General features: G+C 44.4%; 1 protein-coding gene across 6 annotated transcripts in view; it reads left to right on the top strand.

Annotated features, from left to right (window-relative positions):
* The first annotated feature begins 7,939 nt into the window (after positions 1–7,939).
* KIAA1549 (KIAA1549 ortholog) overlaps positions 7,940–23,183 on the top strand; it is a 217,881-nt gene continuing 202,637 nt past the window's right edge. For all 6 annotated transcript variants that reach the window (XM_039519516.1, XM_039519514.1, XM_039519513.1 and 3 more), the window contains exon 1: positions 7,940–8,576. In XM_039519516.1, coding sequence (XP_039375450.1) covers positions 8,300–8,576 — 277 coding nt within the window. In that variant the 5' untranslated portion in view covers positions 7,940–8,299. The remainder of the gene's footprint in view (positions 8,577–23,183) is intronic.

Below are 23,183 nucleotides of genomic sequence, written 5' to 3'. Positions count from 1 at the left end.
AATTCATCACAGGATGTGTTTGGGAGACTGACTCCTAGATGAGTGATGATTCCTTTGGAACAGCATTCTGATTAGAGATGGGCTGAATCTGAAAAATTTAGATCTGGATGTCAGCTCCCTCCTTCCGCATAGTTTGGGCTTGTTCATGCCTTGGGTTCTTGTGCAGCCATCATCTCTATTCTAAAACTTTAATCCAGGTTTGGATTACAATCCTCACTTTGCCCCCAAACAGAGTTTGAGTGTACAGCTCCAGGGTTCTGGTTCAGCGTCATCTCTAATTCTGAGTGATGACTCCTGCATTTGTTTAACGTATAGATTCAAGAATTAACCTGTATGACTGGTGCACTTGTGTTTGCACCATGACCATACAGATGAAGAGTGGAGGCTTTCAGACATTAAATATAAAACTGATGGGAAAAATACATGGTTGAGGTCATGCTTGGTATGGTAAACTAGCTTGGCTCAGTAATGTAGAGGTGGCAGGAGGGAGGGATTCTCATAGCTCTTGGAGGATCTTGCCCCACCCAGACTGAAAAGTCATACGCTGCAAAGAATCCTGCATGGACGCCTGTAAGCATATATGGGCTAGAAGACCAAAACAGCATTCAAATGGCACACATGTGAAGTCAAATAATAGCCATGTAGGCTATGACAAACAGTTGTAACTAAAGGGTTGTGGCCATTGTGGCTGGCCTGTCCCTTTCAAGCCCAGCCATCCACTGGGGAAGGGGTGCAGACACAGATATACTGCAGCGGGAGTCAGCCAGGAATCCTCCTAGGGCATCAGGAAAGTGCACATTTTCCCTACCCTTTCAAAAGGCAGCACATGTGCCAGGTTGGGACTGCTTCCTCACTTTATTTGGAGGGAAACTAGCACAGTGCTGCCATCTCTCATGAGTTTTGTGATATTTGCTGTTTTTCTGGACGTCCCAGATCCTAGAATCTTTTGACTCTGAGAGAAGCTGAGCTTTCATTTAAGAAAAATTAAGTTTCTAGCCTTCATGGATTTGGAGAAAAGCTGAAAAACATGAACCATAAAGGCTCAAAAACCAGACGGTAAATAAAAAAGAGCCCACGTTTATTATTTTTAAGCAGTTCTCAACATTTTTTAAGACTTGGGATTGGAAATACTGCTGGCATCACCACAGTGCTAGCCTTGTGCATCGCCGGCACTCCAAAGCCACACTGGATATGTCTACACTGCAAGGTACACTGTGTCCCAGCACGGTAAACAGACTTGTGCTAGCTCAGCTTCATCTAGCATGCGAAAAATTGCAGGGTGGATGCTGCAGCATGGGCGGGGGCTAAGGCTAGCCATCTGAGTACAAGCCTGCCTGACATCCTGGGTCCAAGTTCAGGCAGTTAGCCTGAGACTGTGGCAGTGCTATGCTGCAGCATAGCCATAGCCATTGTCGCTGGCCCCTACACAGGAGCATAAAAGTGGGGAAATGCTCCCTCTGCCTTTTCTCCTCCCTCCCCTTGTGAACCCATGCAGGGCCAGCCACACTCTGGTTTTACATATGCAGGACAAGAGACATTTATAGATGCAATTACGGTGCAAGTGGATTTGGGTCATTACCACGATAATACAACAGAAAGCCTATCTAAAATATATGTACTGCAGGCCTATGATGCTAAATTGGATTTCTTCAGTGTGCCTCTGGCTGCAGACAATAAAAACAGTTTGTATGGTGAAAGATGGTGGAAAAATAACTGGGAAGGAGGTTTCATATTACAATAACAGCATTTTCTCTGATGTGCAGACTTTAGATTATAATCTGAAAGTGAGGCAGCCCAGAGAATTAGGATGTAGGTAATGGGGATTCAATTTAACAATGTTTTGCATTAGTATAATTGCATAAAATTGGGCTATTAGTGTAATTTTTTTCAAATTGTAACACCACAAAATGAAGTAAAATACAGTGAATATATTTAAAAGGATGCAGAGTTGGTCTAAGTTTTGAGACCTGTAAACACTAGTTGCATGGAGAACATTTATTGAAAATATGGAACTGTGTCCATATACTATTTTGAGAAATTCTGAACCTCATTGGTGACTCAAATGGAATTTAAAAGTGAAACTTTGTCAGAAACAATAACCATGTAGAATTTAGTGCCTAAAATGTAGTTTTCACTGAGAGGGACATTAATTAACATGTCCTTTACCTGACCTTAATTGTATGTTGTGTAAAATATCACTGAAAAGAATCAGAGGAGGAAAGCCTTTGTGTTCAGAAAATGCAGCTGCTCATTTCAGTAAACTTTCTAGCTGTGACTTTGAATGTCAGCAGAAGTTGCACCTGGTGCCTTCTTAACTATTCATGGGGGCCAGGCTTAGTCTCTTTTGTGACTCCCCCATGGCCCAGCTGAAAAATTGTAATTAGGGACTATACCAGCCCCTCCCTTGCTACTTTGCAGTTGCAAATGTGGCTCAGCCAGACTACTCCAGGCAACTCAGAAACAGCAGTTGAAAATATAGATCCCTACTGGATGAGAATTTTAGAGCGGGCCTGTGTGCACACCATTCTAACGTTTAAAACAGATAAGTCTCAAGATCTTATATCCGCTTACATTAACTATTAACATGCTTAGGCCCTGATCCCGCAAATGCCTACTTGTGTTGTCCCGAACAAGCAGGATTGAGAATAGATGCACTTTGTCATGCTTTCATCTTTATTTTAACACTTTGAATATAATCAAATGCTCAGGAGGCTATGCCAGACAAATGCTTTACAGAATTGCTTAGGAGAATATGTATGACAGTAGTGTCTCTGAAGGGTTAAATCAATCTTCAGTTTGCTTTTCTCTACTCTCTCATTTTAAGGAAAGAAATTTATTTCCATTATTTCTGTTCCTTTCAGTTTATATACACACAAAGAGAATACTACAATACCTGAATACATATTTCATTTATCTGCAGTCAGTAGTTCTATTCATATACTAATATCCATCAACATAAAATCTATAGGAGAGTAATGACGAAACCACCGTGTTGGTAGCATATTTCAGATGCTTATACAGTTCACAATCCGGTTGTAGATGAGAGGTGATTTAATAACACTATAGGTTTTGGCTCATTTTTATAACTGAGTCATTCAAGTTAGAGAGGAAAACCATCTTTCAGGTCATTAGTCTTGCTCCCTATGACACATTTTCTAGTGTTCTATCCAGTCTAGTATTAAATGTCCCAAGAGACGACGTTACCATCACTTTCCTTGAGGAAGCTATTCCATTGCTGAATATATCTCACTGAGAGTCCCGATATTCAGATTGTATTTTCCATTTCATAGTGTCATTCCATTACTACTTGTTATGCCCCCATGTACTGCTCTAAATAACCCTTCTCCTTCACAATTAACACTTTTCAAATATTTTCTTTATACTGTTACCATGTCTGCTTGTAATGGTGTGTGTGCTGGTCCTTTAAAGATTACTTAGCTTGTGAATTCTTTGAGATAGGGCTGTCTTTTTGTTCTGTGTTTGTACAGACCTTAGCACAATGGGGTTCTGCTCCATGACTGGGGCTCCTAGGTGCTACCACAATACAAATAAACAAAAGAAAGAAAGAAACAAGGCTACAACACAAGAATAGCTCCAGTCCCAGGTTCAGCCCTGAACAAGGAAAGAGCATTCTGGGGGATGTTGTTTGGAGGGACTAATGGGAAGGATAATGCAGGAACCATGTGACTGGGCTGGGAAAGACTAGGCTATATAAAGCAAATTTCTTGCTTAGTCTAGAGAGATGGGAGATAATGTAAGATGGAGTAGGGCTCTCCATCAAGAATGCTGTGGAAACAACCCAGGGAGAACCTGTGAGGGAGAGCTTGTAAGGAGACCTAGAGATAAGAAGGATGGAAAGACTCCGGAAAGGGGGAAGTGAGTGACCATGGGCAATTGGGATGGGAACTGAGTGCTAATATCCTGTTTTGGGGTACATGGATGGAGCTTCTGGAGCACATGGGAGGAAGGGATAGTTCAGTGGTTTGAGCATTGGCCTGCTAAATCCAGGGTTGTGAGCTCAATCCTTGAGGGGGCCATTTGAGGATTGGTTCCACTTTGAGCAGGGGGTTGGACTAGATGATCTCCTGAAGTCCCTTCCAAGCCTGATAATCTATGATTAAGTCTCACTTCACCAGGGAGACTGGGATAAACTCTGAAGAAGGGGGAAAAGAGCTGTTTAGCTCAAGAAGGTCAAACTACTAGTAGTATTGTGCAGCCCTGTGTCAACAGGACTAAAGGTGAAAATTATAGGCCAGATTTTCAAAAGAGCTCTGCTACCAGTATCTCTTATTGAAAGTCTGGCCATAAATATAGTGATTAGATGTGGGCTTTTTTAATTCTTACCTTGAATGCTGGTAGAGAGAAGTCACTGATCCAAGGATCTCCCAGATCTATTGCTTTATCCAGTCAGTTATGTGAGTTAACATGGTGTTTGATTAATCTTTGATGTATGCTTTATTTAGGGGAAATCTTGTCTTTTTGTATGAAGTCAAAGTGGCTTCAGGAATGGACGATGTACATTGGATTCTGTCATCAAGATTGGAAACACATGAGGAAGGATTCTGCAAGGTTTGGATATTTGCTGCCAATATTTATTGACTTTGAAAAGGCATATAATATAATGTGATGGGAGGGTTTGTTTACTAAATGTTTTGGGAAGGATATTAAAGGCAGCATGTATGAATGGCTACTTTCTCAATGAACAATCTATCTAGGTGAGGATTGAACAAATTTATTTTTAGTAAATATGTACCTAAAGCTGATTCCTCTTAAGGGTCACGTTCATTATAAACTAGGTCTGGTGGTTTTGCATAAGCTTCCGTAGTGCAGGAATTGATTCTAATCCTTATTGAAATCAACTCTCCAGCAGTTTGATCTCTACTCTTTTCCATATAATAGTTGACTTCGCTAAATATGTATAGAATTATTTTCAGTTTCTCAGTATTCATGGATGATAGGGCAACTTCGTGTCCTATAATAATGTATGAATATTATATGTTCTTTCTGTCTACTTGACTGTTGTAAAGGAGGTACTCTATGGATACAAGGCATTAATTCAAGCAAGGGTTGCTTGTATATTGGAAAAAGGACAGTAGCTTCAGATAGCCACCCATTTACCTACAGCGGAGGGGCAATGCTAACATTCATTTTAATGTCCTGCTTCTGACCCCCATTGAGCTCAATGGAGCAGTTTGTAAACAAAGAACCAAAGAGCTGGAAACCTAAGACAAAGGTCTGGGAACTAGGGTGAGGGATAAAAGTGACATTCTTGAAGGAGAGGGATTGTGTGGAGTTGCTGGTGAGAAGTGGGTGGAGGGAATTATCATTTCCCAAACAGCTAGTTGCCCAGTTTGAGTCTGGATCCCTGACGTGAAAGTTTGAGAAAGAGAAAAGTTCTATGTATTTTATATTAGGTACCGTAAGCAAGACAATTAGAGGACCAAAATTCTTACTTTTACTTTTCTAGCAAGATTTCCCCGCCCCTTCCACCAAACCATGTTCAACAGTAATAATTGAGAGTATGGCAGATTTCCTGGGGGCAATATTGTTTCTTTATCACTGAATCCTGGGTGTTTACCCCAAATTCTGAGCTTCCAGGCTTCAAGTGTCTTTGCGGCAGTACCACTTGGGAAATTTCTACCCAAACAGTGTCAACTATTGGAAAATAACATTAGGAAATCCCCCGATATGTTGTTAACCTGTTTAATTGTGGCTGTGCAGCTGGAAACAAGGCGAGGCAGCTCAGTGTTCCAATGTGATACCTTTCAGCCAGCTGCATTTGCTCCGTGACTATACTGAGTATTGTTGGACTCCTGTTATTAGAAGCTGTGGTGAAATGGCCTTTGTAATTTTGTTAGTGAGGGTAAGGTACTTTGTTCTTTGGAGTTCCTTGTGGTTGTCCTTATGGTTTTCCTTACAAGGGCAGAGTTAAGGTTGTGTGGGTGTCCTGTCAGATAAATGTAACCTTAAAGATGCACAGTCAACACAGTCAGCCTGTGGAACTCCTTGCCAGAGGATTTTGTGAAGGCCAAGACTATAACAGGGTTTAAAAAAGAGCTAGATAAATTCATGGAGGATAGGTCCATCAATGGCTATTAGCCAGGATGGGCAGGGATGGTGTCCCTAGCCTCTGTTTGCCAGAACCTGGGAATAAGCAACAGGAAATGGATCACTTGATGATAACCTGTTCTGTTCATTCCCTCTGGGGAACTTGGCATTGGCCACTGTCTGAAGACAGGATACTGGGCTAGATGGACCTTTGGTCTGACCCAGTATGGCCATTCTTATGATGGTTTTTTTTCTCATGTTTGATGTTTATAATTTCAATTCTAAAACTCTGTACGAGATGTAGATGTGGATGTACATGGCAGTAGAGTGACTTTCATTCAACATTACCTGCTTTTTGATATTTGGGTTAAGGGATTTAAGCTCTCACTTTTGGGAAGAGTATGATGCCTACGAGGCATGGTTGTGGGACTGCAACTACTAACTCCACCACTATAAAGTATTTTGTGTTTTGAATATGAATCCTTCTGGTGCTGTCAGCCACCATTTAAGGGATGAACAAGGCTTCACCATCCCTGTCTATCCCACTGTTTGTTGGAATGACTACGGCCACATCTATGCTACAGCCAGGGGCGGCTCTAGGATTTGCGCTGCCCCAAGCACGGCGGCACGCCACGGGGGGCGCTCTGGCGGTCGCCGGTCCCGCGGCTCCGGTGGACCTCCCGCAGATGTGCTTGCGGAGGGTCCGCTGGTCCCGCGGCTCCAGTGGACCTCCCGCAGGCATGCCTGCGGATGCTCCACCGGAGCCGTGGGACCAGCGGACCCTCCGCAGGCATGTCTGCGGGAGATCCACTGGAGCCGCCTGCCGCCCTCCCGCGGGATGCTGCCCCAAGCGTGCGCTTGGCGTGCTGGGGTCTGGAGCTGGCCCTGGCTACAGCCACAACAGTGGCACAACTTTGGTGCTGCAGCTGTGTGCTGCTCTAGTGCAGACACTTTCTACATAGACTCACAGACTTTAAGGCCAGAAGGAACCAGCATGATCACCTAATCTGCATGCTGTGGGCAACAGAAACTCACCCACCCACTCCCTAACCTCTGGCTGAGTTACTGAAGTCCTCAAATCATGATTCAAAGACATCAGTGGAGGGCATTCTTCCATCAAGGTCGCTGATCCACCTGTCTGAGAGGCAGTGGCTAGTTTGATGGAAGAACTCTTCCTCTGACCTAGCCATGCCTACACCAGGTCACCTAACCATCCTTGAGTAATGCAGTAGCCACAAGCATTTGCATTGGAAGAAGTGGGGGTTTTGCCCACAAAAGCTTATGCCCAAATAAATCGCTTAGTCTTTAAGGGGCCATCCTCGCTGTTTTTGTAGTAGCCAGAGCAACCGGAGTCTCTGGCATAGACCAGCCCCACCCCCTGTCACGTTTCTGGAAGTTAACTTTTTCTTACGAGGACAGGTTGGCCACCCAACAGCCCACCCCGTCCCCACCCCCGCTTGGAGGGCAGGACGGCTGCTTCTCACCTCCCACCCCTGGGAGCCGGGTGCGAGCTCCACTGGGCACAGCCACTGGGGCCACCTGCCTCCCCCCCGTGAAGGGGCAGCAGCGCCCACCCGCTCCCTGCGCCGCGCCCGAACAATTCCAAGGGCAGCAGCAGCAGGAGACGGAGCCTGGCGACGTCACCGGCCCCTCCCCTGCATCCCCCAGTGTGGGCCTTGGCCCCGCCCCCTGCGCGCGCCAAGCTGCCCCGGCCGGCGGTGCGCGGCGGCGTCCCCGCCTGGCTCTGGGTTGTGCGCGCGCGCGGGGAGCAGGGGCGCGAGCCGGGCCCGGTGCGGAAAGCGGGCGCGCGCGCGCGCGCTCCTCCGCCTCCCTTTCACACGCTCCCGCAGGTGCCGGGCCGCCCCGCTCCGCTCCGCTCCCCGCCGCCGGGGTCTCAGCGCGTCTCCGGGAGGAGCTGGGGCCCGCCGCGGCGACTGGGATAGAGCAGCCGCAGCCGCCGCCGCCCCGACCCACGTGAGGAGCCGAGACGGGCCGTAAGCAGCAGGAGCCAGGAGCCTCCTGCAGCGGCTGGCACCGGGAGCGACGGCCGGCAGGAGGAGGAGGAGGAGGAGCCCCTCTGCCCGCGGGGCTATTGCTGCGCCGAGTGCTCGCTGCCTGCGCCCGGGGCTGCCGTGCAACCCCCTCCCCCTCCCCGTGTGAGACTCCCCCTTCCCTCCCCCCACACCGCCCCTGCGCCGGGCAGCTGCCCTGGTTCTCCTGGGGGGGCTGGGGGCGCTGCAGCCCCCGCCCCATGCACGGGAGCCCTGCGGGGTGGATGTGCCGAGGAGGAGGCGCCGAGCCAGCCCAGCCTTGGCTTTCGGGGGCTGCCCAGCGGGGCAGCGATGACTTGAGGCTGCGCTTTGCCATGGATGGGATGACATGCTTCATGGTTGCTTTGGTGACGCTGGTGTTCTGGTGCCCGGGTCAGCCTGGGTGCATCGCCCGCCGCCCGGCCCTGCGAACGGGTCTCCCGGTGCTGCTGCCTCTGCTGCTGTCCGTGCCGGCCTTCCTGGGCTCCCCGATGGCAGGTAAGGAAACAAAAGGGAGCCGAGGCCCCATCCTTGTGCTCCTCTGCCTTGCACAGAGCAATGCTCTCTGGCAGGTTGCCTTGCCCCGGGGTTGCAGGTGTGGTCCCTATGGGGAGTGAGGTACCGAGGCTTCTTTGTACTGAGGACTCATGGCAAAAATATGCCAGGGCTCTAATTTGTTATGTGCCATGTACCAAAGGCCTCTGTGAGGTTGTGTTCTAGGCTATTTTATGACTGATACTTAAAACAAACAAACAAACAAAACCTTATGGAATTACTGCAAGCGCTTTTGGGATACAGGGTTGTCCCCCTCTCCCAGAGATGACAGTGTTTATGTTAAAGGTGTAAGAGGGGACAGAAACAGTATCTAACTACACTTGAATATGGTCATTCCTGTTCTTCTGTACCCAAACCCTCCTGCTTTGTGTACTGGGAAGACTGAAAACAAGTCATTGTAACAAACCTCTGTACAGGGAATTTAAAAATATTTTTTGGAGATTTAAAAAGAGAACGTGTGCCCCAAAAGTTTTTCTTTTTTGGAAAACATTTTTTTTTATTTTAAGGCATAATTTCTTAAAATGAGCAGACAGCCTTATATAAAGCAAGGTAGCTGAATGTCTGCCTATTAGCATAGAGTTAAGGATGTAATTCATATGGAGTGGTGTCGATTTCCCCCCATCCTTCTAAATCTGTCTGGTAATCAGGTGTTTTGGTCTTCTATGATGTCATCTGAAAGCTGATGTGCTCTTGGAGTCCATGCAGCGAATATATTTCCCACAACTTGCATGCTTCTGGAGGCATTGTTGGGCAGTCTATGCATGCGTGTTGTGTGTGTGGTTTTTTTTTTTTTTAACGAAAGATACTTGGATATCCTGAATAGCATTGATATTTGGAAATGTTACAACGTCAATCTGTAATAGCATTTGCAGGATTCCAGATATATTGTTTTCTGTGTGAAACCACAAAGTGCTAAAATTAGAAAACCTTGCCTAGTATGCAACTATTTTAAAAACAAATAAAAAATGTAAACATAGCAGTGAGACGACAATTGTCTGAAGCTGATTACTTTATATGGAAAGTTAATATTTTGTCAATGATTAAATTGCCAAGGACTTGAGTTTTTAATCAATTTTTGGCTCTAGTGGTTTAAATGCAACTGTAATGTAGTTGTTAAATTATATTACAAAGATGCGTCATACACACAAACTTCTTATTGTATCACTTTTATCAGTAGAAACTTGTGCCTGCTTAAATCAACAGATGACATTTCATAAAACAAACCCTTTGTGTTGATGTATATTTTTGTTGAAATTCAAGTTAAGAAGGTGTTTAAATAAAAATCTTAAGTGATAATGATAACATAATAAACAGTAAGACTTGCCTTAACCAACCACCCAATGGACCAGCCTAAGCTTGACGTCTAGGAAAGGCTGATTTTCTTTTCATGAAGGGTAAGCAAAATTGAAGTGGCAATGACTGATATATTTGTAAGTGTTGGATATATTTAAAAAAACTTTTACAGATGGGAGGGTTACCCATTATTGGTGATTCTCTGTGCATTTGTACAGTGTATATGTTCATTTTATTAAAACTTTATCTTCATCTTTGATATTAGCTCTTATTTTGGTATTGCATGTTTACGGTCTGATCCAACTCCTTTTGTAGCTGGTGTGGGATTTTCCACTTATTTTAAACAGTTGGATTGGACTCCTATGAAGGTTGAAAACCTCCAGTAAATTTCAAAGATGCTGTATGTAGAATAGAGTTTAGGTATGATGTATTTAGGGAGGTGTCAAAGCTGTCTTTTTCTAGAGGATAGTAAAAATATTTTTAGCTCCTTATGACTAGACAGTAAGTGGACTGTGACTTTTTTTGTTTTAATTAGCAGCCTTTAATTGCAATGTCTCAGGGCCTCTGGACATATTTGTGGTGCTGTTTTTATAATTAAACCAGTGTCTAGCCAGCGGAAGCTAATACTCAGAGGAAATATGGCTCATTCACTGTGATGATTTTAGTGTTAAAAGGGTTGGGGAGGGGGGGTATTCTAAGAACACTGCAATAACAAAAATAAAGTTAGTCTGAAGTGCTTTATAAAAGACCAATACAGGAATCTGTCAGTGATGACTTATCCTTGTTCCCTATCCTGATCTTTGCTTTTGGTTTCACTAAAGAAAACGAGAGGTGGTCATATGCCCCTATTAATATGCAGTAAACCTTGAGTATTCTCTTAGAATTGCGACAGCATCTCTTATTGGCTACAAATTCTTCTGATTGTCAGTGGCATTCATTCTTTAATAGCTGAAGAGCCACTAAAGCAAATGTACCACATAAACTGTACAAAAAGCTTATTACAAGATAATGAAATAACTGTTCTTTACAGCAGCTTACTTCAACTGTAAGCATCAAAGTGTATATTACTTTTTCTTAATTTACTTTCTGAAAAACTCTGACTTCTGAAAACCAGGGAATAGAGTGTTATGGTAAATGCCCACCCAACCTTAACTCTGCCCTCTTTGAGCAATACCCTATAACACACATACTCTCTTTGCCTTTTCACTACAACACACAGATGCTACCTGCACCTGGCTTACACTCAACCTGTTCCCCCTGACAGAATACCACACTTGTAAAATTTAACAGCCACTTCACACTTTTTTACAACCCCGTCACAACTGCACATAGGATACCACTTAAACCAGTATCATTCTCTAGCTATCATTAAACCACAGGCTGCTTTCATATCCCACCTAACTAATGACAATATCCATGGCAAGGAAATCCCAGGGCCCTTCTGTTGACCCAGACTGTACAATTCTGTGTTGACATGATGCAGACTGGAACCTCAAAATACACATGCACCTCTTTTCTTTGATTCCCACACTTTGGGGTCTGCAGGCCCAGATCTCTTCATATCACAGTCATAATTTGGCAATCCTCCTCAAATTAATCCCCAGATTTCCTCATATCACAAATGCACTTCCACCAACCTGCCCCAACTATTACTTCCGCCATTCAGTTCAGCTACATTTAACACCCTGAATGCAGCTGGAATGCGTGCAGGTAATTCCCGGTGGCTATTGCCAGCTCTAGGGGACAGGGTTAATGTGGTTGTGTGTACCATAACTCTGCATTTCCAGGTTTTCAGAAGTTTGAGTTTTGCTGAACTCAATGTTCTGTAAGGGCAGGAGCTATCGGTAAGAACCCTTAATTCTGTGTTTAGTGAGGGTTTTTTGCCATTTAATTATTACAAAAGTTAGGGATTAACTTTTCTCCATGAAGTGGGGAGAAGTCCTAATGGGTCCTGTGCACTCAGGTAGCAGATTAGCAAAGAAGAAAACTTAGACCCAAACTTTAGTCATCTGTATTTCAGACTTCATTTTCTCTGGAGGCTCCAGTATATTTGAGGTGCTAAACAGCAGAAATTGGGGACACTTGAATGAAACATGTTCGAATGCTCACTTTAATTAAAAAAAAAAAAGAGAGAGAGAGAGAAAAATGAGGGGTCAAGAGGGCCCAAGTTAAGTTTAAAGTTGTCTGGTGCCTATTAATGTACACCTGAAAATAATATAAACATGTGCAGATCATCTCATAGAAGGGCATAATTTAGAAATAATGACACTTTCTATTGCTCATGCTCAGTATGCTGCAATTTTCAAATGCTTCCGGCTTTTTTAGAAATCAGACTTTCATGGATGGTGCTCTTGATTGAGGATTGATTACTTGCTAAATTAAAAAGGTAAGCTGTTGAGGGTGTGTGTGTTTTGTAGCAGAAAAAGGGGTGGTCCCCTCCCCCCCCCCCAGAAAAGCCTGAAGATAGTTGAGAATTTCAAAACAAAAGTTTTTGTATTTTGTAGAACAGCAGACTTAACTTACAGTATAGTAAGTTCTGATCTTACAGTTTAGCACAATGACGTTTTTGGCCTCTATTTACTGGGATGTAAATGTTTCCAAGGAGAACGGGGTGGCTGAGTGGTTGAAACACTCTCCTTTTGTGTTTCTGACTATGGCTTAAACTTTGATTGTAAATGAAATGAGTTTCATGTGTGCAGCTTCCCATGGGCAGCACTCTAAATCACACAACCATCGCACGTGGTTTGGCACAACTTGGCAGTGTCTGGAGACCAAAATTGAGCATTTATTGAGGAGGTCCCTGTAGGCTTGAGATAAGAATATTGGTGAGGCAAAAAGGGAAGCTTGCATGTCAGCTTGCCCCATGCTCATACTCGTTTTAAATCTGGAATTAATGTTGCATCAGGGAAGCTCATGTTATAGCTGGGATAGCAGTCATGTGGCACAAGAAGACGTAAAAATCCTGATCCATGTCAGAAGTTTGGTTTGAAGATGTTTTCAATTAAAAGCTGACAGTGACCTTATATCCTGTCCTTATGCTGAAAGATTAAACAGATTTGGGCTGCCAGCCATGGACTTCCAATTCTGCAAAGACGTAATATCTTCCATTCTTAAAGAACAAAAAAAAAGTTTCCTTTGTCTTTCCAGCATGCATGTGCTTTTTATAGTAACACAGCAAAAAACGTATTTAAAGGCATATAAACTTATTTCTATCAGAAAATGTTTTACCTAAGATGATTATAACTGAAAGAGGCTAGAGAATATTGTGTTTGAAGTTGTCACTGGTCATAGAGAGGTAATATTCAGTCCTGGGTCATGGGCAATGTGGCTTTTGGGGTGAGGGAGGTGGAGAGTGGAGAAACTCGTATGGAGTGAAAGAAGGAAAACGTACCAGGATTTCTTTTTAAAATGGCAGTTGTTCAAAGTCTTCTGTGGGTTTGGACTAAATCCTGGTGGAACTGGATTAGTGGACAGAGGGCAGGTGAAAGAAAATCAGAGATGCCTGTTAAATACAGTTTATCACACACAATCACCAACCACCACAACAGTGGTGTACATATATTTTTAAAATGTTTTTAGCAACCCTATAGTTATGAACTACTACATTTGTCTGATGGGAGGAAATAAAATTAAGGTAAGGAGCTTCACCTGCTAGCTTTCAAGAGATTATAAATGGCTAAAAAATCCAAGAGTTTTGAAGGAACTCAAATATGAAATTGCTGAACTATTAACAGTGGTATGTAACCTATCTTTTAAATCAGCTACAGTACATGATGACTGGATGATACTTAATGTGACAACAATTTTAAAAAAAGTATCCAGAGGTGATCCCGGTAACTACAGGCCGGTGAGCCTAACTTCAGTATAAGGTTGCCAGGTGTCCGGTTTTCGACTGGAATGGTTGGTCAAAAAGGGACCCTGGCGGCTCTGGTCAGCACTGGTGACTGGGCTGTTAAAAGTCCGGTTGGTGGCACAGCGGGGATAAGGCAGGCTCCTTGCCTGTTGTGGCTCCATGCGGCTCCCAGAAGCAGTGGCATGTTCCCCCTCTGGCTCCTAGGCATAGGGGCAGCCAGGGGGCTCTACGCACTGCCCCCGCCCCAAGCGTCAGCTCCGCAGTTCCCATTGCCTGGGAACTGCAGCCAGTGGGAACTGCAGGGGCGGCATCTGTGGATGAGACAACACGCAGAGCTGCCTGGCTGTGCCTCCCTGCAGGAGCCAGAGCGGGGGACATGCTGCTTCTGGGAGCTGCCTGAGGTAAGTGCTGCCTGGAGCCTGCACCCCTGATCCCCCCTCCCATGCCCTAACCCCCTTCTCCAGCCCTAATCCCCTCCCGCCCTCCGAATCCCACAGCTCCAGCCTGGAGCACCCTCCTACACCCTATATCCCCAATCCCCTCATACCCACCCTACCCCAGAGCCCTCACCCCTAGCTGGAGAACTCACCCCCCCCCTGCACCCAAACCCCTTGCCAGAGCCCCTCAGCCCCAGCCTGGAGCCCTCTCCTGCACCAAATCCCTCATCCAGAGCCCCCCAGCCAGAGTCCTCACCTCCTCCGGCGCCCCAAACCCCTCATTGCCAGCCCCACCCCAGAGTCTGCACCCCTAGCCGGAGCCCTCCCACACACCAACCCGCTGCCTCAGCCCAGAGCCCCCTCCCATATTCTAAACCCCTTGGCTTCACTCCCTGGCACGGAGCCCCCTCCTGCAGCCCAAACGCCTCATCCCTGACCCCACCCCAGAGCCTGCACCTCCCAACTGGAGCCCTCACCCCCTCCTGCACCCCAACCCCCTGAGCCAGCCTGGTGAAAATGAGAGAGGGTGGGGCGAGTGAGCGGCAGGGTGGGAGGGAGTGAGAAAGGGTGGGGCCTCAGTGAAGGGGTGGGGTAGAGGGCAGGGCAAGGGTGTTTGGTTTTGTGCGAGTAGAAATTTGGCAACCCTACTTCAGTACCAGGGCAAATTGTTGAAATTATAGTAAAAAAACAGAATTATCAGACACATAAATGAACGTGAATTGTTGGAAGAGTCAGCATGGTTTTTGTAAAGGGAAATCACACCTCACAGTTTTACTAGAATTCTTTGAAGGGAATCCACAAGCATGTGGACATATGTGTACTTGGATTTTCAGAAAGCCTTTGACAAGGTCCCTCACCAAAGGCTCTTAAGCAAAGTAAGCTGTCATGGGATAAGAGGGAAGGTCCTTTCTTGGATCGGTAACATTAAAAGATAGGAAACAAAGGGTAGGAATTGGTCCTCTGCTGCAAGGCCTAAAATTCTTGTGCGTGGTGCCGAGACCAGAATTTAGATCCTGCCCTCTCATGTGGTGGTGTAATTCCAGGTTGCCTCAGCTGGAGGCCTTTCTTGGGCTTTAGAGGAGCACAAAATGTTATGTGGTGAGGGAGAAGATGATGTACCGGGGAGGCATGGGGATAGTGGAAGGGATACTTCTGATAAGTTCTACTATGTGGGGAGTGTATTAAAGATATTCTTATGAGATTAGGAAGAGCAAACACCACTTTTGGAAGGCTGAACAATATTTGGTCAAACAGGTCTCCACACCAAACAAAAGGTCAGGTTATTCCATGTGATTGTTCTGAGCATGCTACTGTATGGAGAAGAGACCTGGCCAATGACCAGGGCTTTGGAGCTGTGCTCCGGCTCCGCTCTAGCTCCAGGCAAAAACCTGCATCTCCACTGCTCTGGAGCTGTTGCACGCTCCAGCTCTGGGCTCCGCTCCAAAGCCCTGCCAATGACAATGGCTAACAAAGAGGTTAGAGGCTTCCCATCACAGATGGCTGAGGATGACATCATACATTGCATGGAAAGACAAAATAACAAATGGGAGAGTCAGGAACTGACAGAGTAGCACATGTTAGAAAATATGATCCAAGTAAGGTGGCTCAGGTAGCTGGGACATGTACACCAAATGGAAGATGGGAGCCATGTTAAGCAAGCATTGTGGGAGAAGTGAAAATGAGACTGGCCAAGGAAGAACTTCCAGAAGATCATGACAGATGATATTGAATGCATTGCCATCAGCTGGGAAGAACTACTACAACTAGTGAGCGACCATAATCAGTGGAGGAACTGGACTGATCAATGCATTGGCTGCACAGGCAGAACTAAGGTCTAAGGTAAGGTGTGGGGTGGGAAACCTTCCAGTCAGAGCCATGATTAAAGGAGGAGACATCTTAATTATTCAGAAAAATGTAGGTATTATCTCAGATTTCTCAGTCCTAGTAAACATCAAGGTAGCTTTGGTGGAGCCTCTGTGACCTGGCATCTCCTACAGCTGTAGGCTTGGCAACATCTGAATCAGCCCAGAAAAGAATAAACATGTTTTTAAAACTTTTTTTTTTTTTTAAAGCTGTACGGGTGGAATCCTGGTCTTATTGAAGTCAATGGCAAAACCCTCATGACTTCGATGGGGCTATCTATGCAAGAGAGTTTATAGTCAATGTTCACCATCCTCTATCTTCTACTGAAAACATTGGAAAGTTTATTAAAACTAGAATAGAAATATCAGTTCAGGTTTTAGCACTTATTGATGCTAGTTGTTTCTGGCAAAGGAATATCCAGTACCAGTAAATCCAATCAGGCTGGGTGTGTCTCAGAGTAATAAGTTCATGTATTTTATTTTGTGTGCATTGTGTGATTCAGAGTTCCTGTTCACAAGTTTTATTTTGGGAAAGAAACATTTTTGTGATAAGCATGCAGGGATTTTTTTTTAGCATTATTTATGTGCAAGTAAAGCAAATGAAACAGTAGTTACCAGATTTTTCATAAAGTGTTTTCAGTAATTGTTTTAGGTTCAGTGGTAATTTTAGTTTGCCTAGCGTAACCCCCCTTGTAATGATGTAAGCTCAAATAGTGTTACTGGATAGAAAACAGACTATTCATGTAACTTGCATCTTTTTTTTTAAAACAAACTCTTCGCACAGTATTCCTTATTGATTTATATTCTGGATAACATATTATAAGTAAAACTCAGGTCTCTGTATAACTGGCTCTTAAAAGCAAACCAGGTGGTTACTTCAAACAAGTAAATACTAGAGTGTTTTGTGTGTGCGTATTACAGAGTATTGTTTTCTGCCTTAAAAAAAGCATGGTATTGGATTTAAAGTAGATATTTTAAGCTCAGTCTCCCTCAAATCAGTGCTTCACACTTCTATTTCTCTGGAGAGTGTGGAATATTAAAACACCTCTACGTGTGTGCATATTCAGACATAGGGGAAGATCTAACAAACACAACCTCCACAAACATTGTTTCTCAGCTGTCAGTCTGTGACCTAAAATGTAGGAGTAAATTTCTGCTTTGTGTTTCCTCTCCATCTATTTTCTTCCCTTCTATCTTGTGGGATTTTTTTTAATGTTTTCATCTCTCTCCCTTCTTTTGTGTGTGTCCTCTGCTCCCCTTTCCTTTCCTATATGCTGTTCTCCCCTCTGTCAATCTTCAGCTGCTATACTGGAGTGAAACTGACAGGAGCCTGGTCAATTTCATGCTTCCTCTTCCTGGATCACAGAAAAGCTGTGTACACAGGAGGATCGGATTCCAGTCTTGTCAGTTTTACACAATTCACAGCTTTTCCAGGCCCTACATAATAAGAATTAAACTGTCTAGCCTTGGGTCAGTTTCTTTGGGAATACTGTGGTCCCACAGGGGAATTTTTAGAAAGGAGAGGAAGAGCAAATGCTGGATATCTGCAGTCCCTTGCCAAACTTAAACTTTTCCCCTTCTCATCATTAACTGCAAGTCAGTTTAAGGAAAAACTATATATAAATTTGTCTGTCTAACCTTTGCTATTGGTAAATTTTATATGAGCAAAACTTATACTGACACTGTATGAAATGACAGTTCTGTGACATCTGATTGATTAAATTGGGTTGTAAAGTAGCCTGTATCAGGTAGTATGAAATGATATTTTGAGTAGTTTTCTGTGACATCTAAAAGATGTTGCCATCCAAACTACGGTTTTTGGCACTAAATGGAAATTGAAAGCACTCAGTACTATGTTTTACTTACAATATCTGACTGACTGGTTGAAAAATATATTTGTCAGTACTGGGGATGAAATTTTCTCTAGTGAGCAGAGCGCCTAAGCCATCAACTTCTGCAAAACGTAAGATTTCATTTAAAAAACAACCACCACCAAACTTTTGGTAACCTTCTATGACACTGAAATAAACCTAAATGTGAAGTTGGTCTTTACAGCTGCTGGCACTTTTGCCATGAGCCAAAGAGTGAAACTGACAATGCTGTGGTCTGTTTTGTTGTTGTGATTCCAAACCCAGTGGGCACCAACTAAAACCTCTCCAGCGCATCAAGGATCTACAACCTATCCTGAAGGACGATCCATCACTCTCACAGATCTTGGGAGACAGGCTAGTCCTTGCCTACAGACAGCCCCCCAACCTGAACCAAATACCAGCAACCACAGACCACACAACAAAAACACTAACCCAGGAACCTATCCTTGGAACAAAGCCCGTTGCCAACTCTGCCCACATATCTATTCAGGGGGCATCATCATAGGACCTAATCGCATCAGCCACACTATCAGAGGCTTGTTCACCTGCACATCTACCAATGTGATACATGCCATCATGTGCCAGCAATGTCCCTCTGCCATGTACATTGGCCAAACCAGACAGTCTCTACGTAAAAGAATAAATAGACACAAATCAGACGTCAAGAATTATAACATTCAAAAACCAGTTGGAGAACACTTCAACCTCCCTGGTCACTTGATTACAGACCTAAAAGTTGCAATATTACAACAAAAACTTCAAAAACAGACTCCAATGAGAGACTGCTGAATTGGAATTAATTTGCAAACTGGACACCGTTAAATTAGGCTTGAATAAAGACAGGGAGTGGATGGGTCATTACACAAAATAAAACTATTTCCCCATGTTTATTTCCCCCCCCCCCACCCGTTCCTCATAACTTCTTGTCAACTGCTGCAAATGGACCATTTTGATTACCACTACAAAAAGTTTTTTTTTAATTTTCTCTCTCCTGCTGGTAATAGCTCACCTTAACTGATCACTCTCGTTAGAGTGTGTATGGTAACACCCATTGTTTCCTGTCTGTCTGTCTATCTACTGTATTGTCCACTGCATGCATCTGATGAAGTGGGTTTTGGCCCACGAAAGCTTATGCTCAAATAAATTTGTTAGTCTCTAAGGTGCCACAAGTACTCCTGTTCTTTTTGCGGATACAGACTAACACGGCTGCTACTCTGAAACCTGACAAATTAGAAACTGCTGAGGTGAACTCACTTGTGATTAGGAAAGCTGAACTGAAGCAGGCAATGGGCTTACTCACCATGGAGAAAATGTAGGTTTTTCTCAGAGTTGATTCCTGTCTGTATGGCCGCCTGCAGTAAAGAGCACTTTTTCCCCCCTACTAAAATAGTAAACAGATGTCTCTGTTCATAGAAGGCACAGATCTGTGAAATAAGCAGGTACTATTCTTATGCAGTAACTTCTTGGAGTAGAATGGCACTTACTTCACAGGAGTGCTGGGAATTAGATAAATCTTCTTACCCTATTAATTTTAGCTTTGGAAGAATCAAATGGGGAGAGGCAGTCTCCAAAATAAATAATTAAAAATAAAAAGAGAGAGAGAAACTGCAGAGAGCATGCCAGAAATCCTGAGCTGTGGTAGGTTATGAGACAGTGCACTGTGAACAGTTCCAATTATTATAAATTGATACTATACTAAGATGCAAAAATAATTCAACAGGTAAGACTTCCCATTTTGTTCACCCTAATATGACTCTAATTAGACCTCAAATTTGACAAGCAAAGCCACCCACTCTGAGAAATAATTCAGTCTCTGGGCTCAGGCCATCATTTTCTCTTAAGCAAAGATTGTCAAACAGTAATGAATTATGATATGAATATGATGTTGTGTTTATATATGGCATTGTTCTACCAAAATCATACTACAGTTGAGTCTTGTTTAAAACTACATAGTAAACTGGGGGAAAATATTCCACTACAGTTCATAGCATCTATCAAGATGGAACAGTCTCCTTTGTGACTGCTCTAATTATGATTGGACTATCACATGAGTCTAAGACATGCGCAAGAATTTACCAGTTCTAAAGCAACTCTGGGAGTCAGTACAAAAAAAGTGAAGACAATGTCAGTATTGCCAGATTCAACAGTAGTATACTTACAAGGAAAGAAGAGACCTTGCCAAAATAGGCTTTCACTGAAATGCATGGTCCTTCTGTCATGTTTCTTTACTCTGGTTTAATAGACTCAGGCCACTGCTTTGTGTTTTGGATCATTAACTGATTATTGAGGATTTGTACTGTCATTAACAATATAAACAGGAAAATCTCCAGCAAGTGTGCACTTTTGTATATAACCTTACTCATATGTTCCATTCAGTTTGGGTTTTTATCCACACCGATATGAGATTAATTAATATCTGTTCTATTTGATATTGAGTTGAAGGTTAATTATTTGTTGGTTACTTTTCTCTCTAGGCTGCTGTTTAGTCATGCAGAGGTGCTGACCTAGTGGTTTCTGTGAGGTGCTGTGAGAAGTGATCATGCAAAGATCTTGCCTGACACTGACTTTTTAGCTCTAATTATGGATGGTTTATGTAAAGCGCTTTTGGAGCTGACTGGTCAGGCTTTTAATGCTCTTGTTTCTGTCACTTTAAATGCAGAATCTTCTGTTTAAAAAAAAAATCGTGGCTCAAGACTTTTATTTAAATACAGCACCATATAAAGCTAAACTTGCTGATGTACAGAAAATCTGTAAGTGTGGGAAAGCAGCAGTTTTTGGTAGATTTTTTATCATGTATATTTTGGTGATCTTATCAGTGTCACTACTGGCAAGAGTAAATTGGTCTCTTGTTCATATCTTACTATTTCAATTTTTTTTCTGAAATCCATTAAATTTCAAATAATTGTCTAGACACATGTGATAGGAGGAGTGTTACATGATTCATACCTGATAAAAATTAAGTAAAGGGTTTGAAACCCAACTCCATTAATCTGAAAATTATGGGAGTCAGCCATGGGGGGTGGGGGGGATATATAGATCATTGTAGCAAGGTCCTTGTCTGAGAGGAAAGGGTATAATCAGCTGGCATGCTTGAGGTGGTTGTGACGAGTCCCCCTCCCTGGGTGCAGCCTGGAACTGGGTACCACTGAGCCCTCTGACTCACCAGCCTGGTTTTCCTCTCTCACTGTGCTGCTGTGACAAACTGCAGACCGCTCCTGGTCCTATACTTCCACCAGCATTCACACAGGCAGGGACACATGCAGCTGCAGTTACTGAACGAACCACCAGTAGAGAGGCTACAGCCAAAATACCTCCAGTTCCCCCATCCCAGGACTCCAGAGCTGTACCGCCCTACTCAAGTCAAAAACCTGACAAATATGAATCAGTACTCAGTTTGCACCCCCCCTCCCCGATGTGGAGAGGAATATGCACAACAAACTTGTGTTAACCAAGCTGAGATTTTCCCAAACACACCACTCAAACACACGGGTTAAGGTAAAACATAAAACAAGTTTATTAACTTCAGAAAGATGGATTTTAAGTGATGGTAAACAGATCAAAGCAGATTACCTAGCAAATAAACAAAAACATAAACTAAGCCTAATATACTAGATAGAATCGTAGAATACCAGGGTTGGAAGGGACCTCAGGAGATCATTTAGTCTAACCCCCTGCTCAAAGCAGGACCAATCTCTAGCAGAATCATCCAACAGATTTTTACCCCATATCCCTAAATGGCCTCCTGAAGGATTGAACTCACAACCTTATGTTTAGTAGGCCAATGCTCAAAGCACTGAGCTAGGTAGGATCTGAATTAGCAATATCTCACCCTGACTGACTGACTACAAACAGGCTTACAGATTCTTGAGGTACAAGCTTCATGTGCTTCGCAGCCTGGGTCCCCCTCCCCTGTTCCAAGTCCTTTGTTTTCCAGAGGTTCTTTTAGGAATTGAGTTGTGGGGGAATGAAGAAAAAGCATGATGTCACTCCCCAACTTATATAGTTTCTCCATATGACGGGAACCCTTTGTTCCAAGCTAAGTTCCCAGCCTAGTTTGTAGAAAAATACAGGTACCAAAACAGAATTCAGTGTCACATGGTCTGGTCACATGCCCTTGCATGACTTGCTGAGTCATAGCAGCCATTATTCATAGGCTGGCTGAAGCGTTCCCAGATGAGGACAAACCTATTCCATGGTGGTCCATTGTCTTTGCTGATGGCCCACTAGCACGGTCTAGCTCAGGGGCGGGCAAACTTTTTGGCCTGAGGGTTTCGGAAATTGTATGGAGGCCTGGTTAGGGGAGGGGGTCGTGCCCTAGCCCCCACCCCCTATCCGCCCCCCCGGGACTCCTGCCCCATATAACCCCCCCCTGTTCCCTGACGGCTCCCCTGGCACCCCTGCCCCCTCCACTCCCTGTCCCCTGACCGCCCCCGGAACCTCCGCCTCTGCCTGCTCCCCGCCGCCCCATCCAACCCCCCCTCCTCATCCCTGCTCCCATTCACACCCCTGACCACCACCCCAAACTCCCCTGCCCTCTATCCAACGCCCCCCTCTCCCTGCCCCCTGACCACGCTGCATGGAGCACTGGTGGCTGGCAGTGCTACAGCCATGCTGCTCGGCTGGAGCCAGCCACGCCCCCACAAAGATCAGGCTGGGCTCTGCAGCTGGGCTGCCCCAGAAGCTTGCAGCCCACGGCCCAGAGCATTGCACCGGCGGCAGTGTGAGCTGAGGCTGCAAGGGACGGGAAACAGCAGGGAAGGGGCTGGGGCTAGCCTCCCGGGCCAGGAGCTCAGAGTCTGGGCAGGAGGTTCCCGCAGGCCATAGTTTGGCCACCTCTGATCTAGCTTCTTCATTGTTGTACCTGAAAGGCTAGTTGTGGGTGTTTCCAACTTCAGCATCTTTCAGTAACACATACATAGCAAAACTTCATAACTTAACATACAATTATAGCACCTACAATCCAATGAGCTATTAATGATTAGCAGATCAAAACTTTTAGAATGATACCTCACAAGGCATACTTTGTACAAAACATATCATAATTATATGGCAGTGGTGAATATGGGGGTGCCAGGGTGTTGCTTTGTGGCACAGAGTGTCACAGTGGTAAAAGACTTCTTTCTTGCTACTGGCGCTTCCTGAGATGCAAGGGACAGGAATGAATTACAAACATCTATTATGGCTGGTCTATGTATACTTGGTCCCGCCTCAGTGCAGGGGGCTAGATTAGGTGA

Source organism: Mauremys reevesii, linkage group 1, assembly GCF_016161935.1.
Source record: "Mauremys reevesii isolate NIE-2019 linkage group 1, ASM1616193v1, whole genome shotgun sequence".
Lineage (NCBI taxonomy): Eukaryota > Metazoa > Chordata > Testudines > Geoemydidae > Mauremys > Mauremys reevesii.
This window is presented reverse-complemented; position numbering and strand designations above follow the sequence as displayed.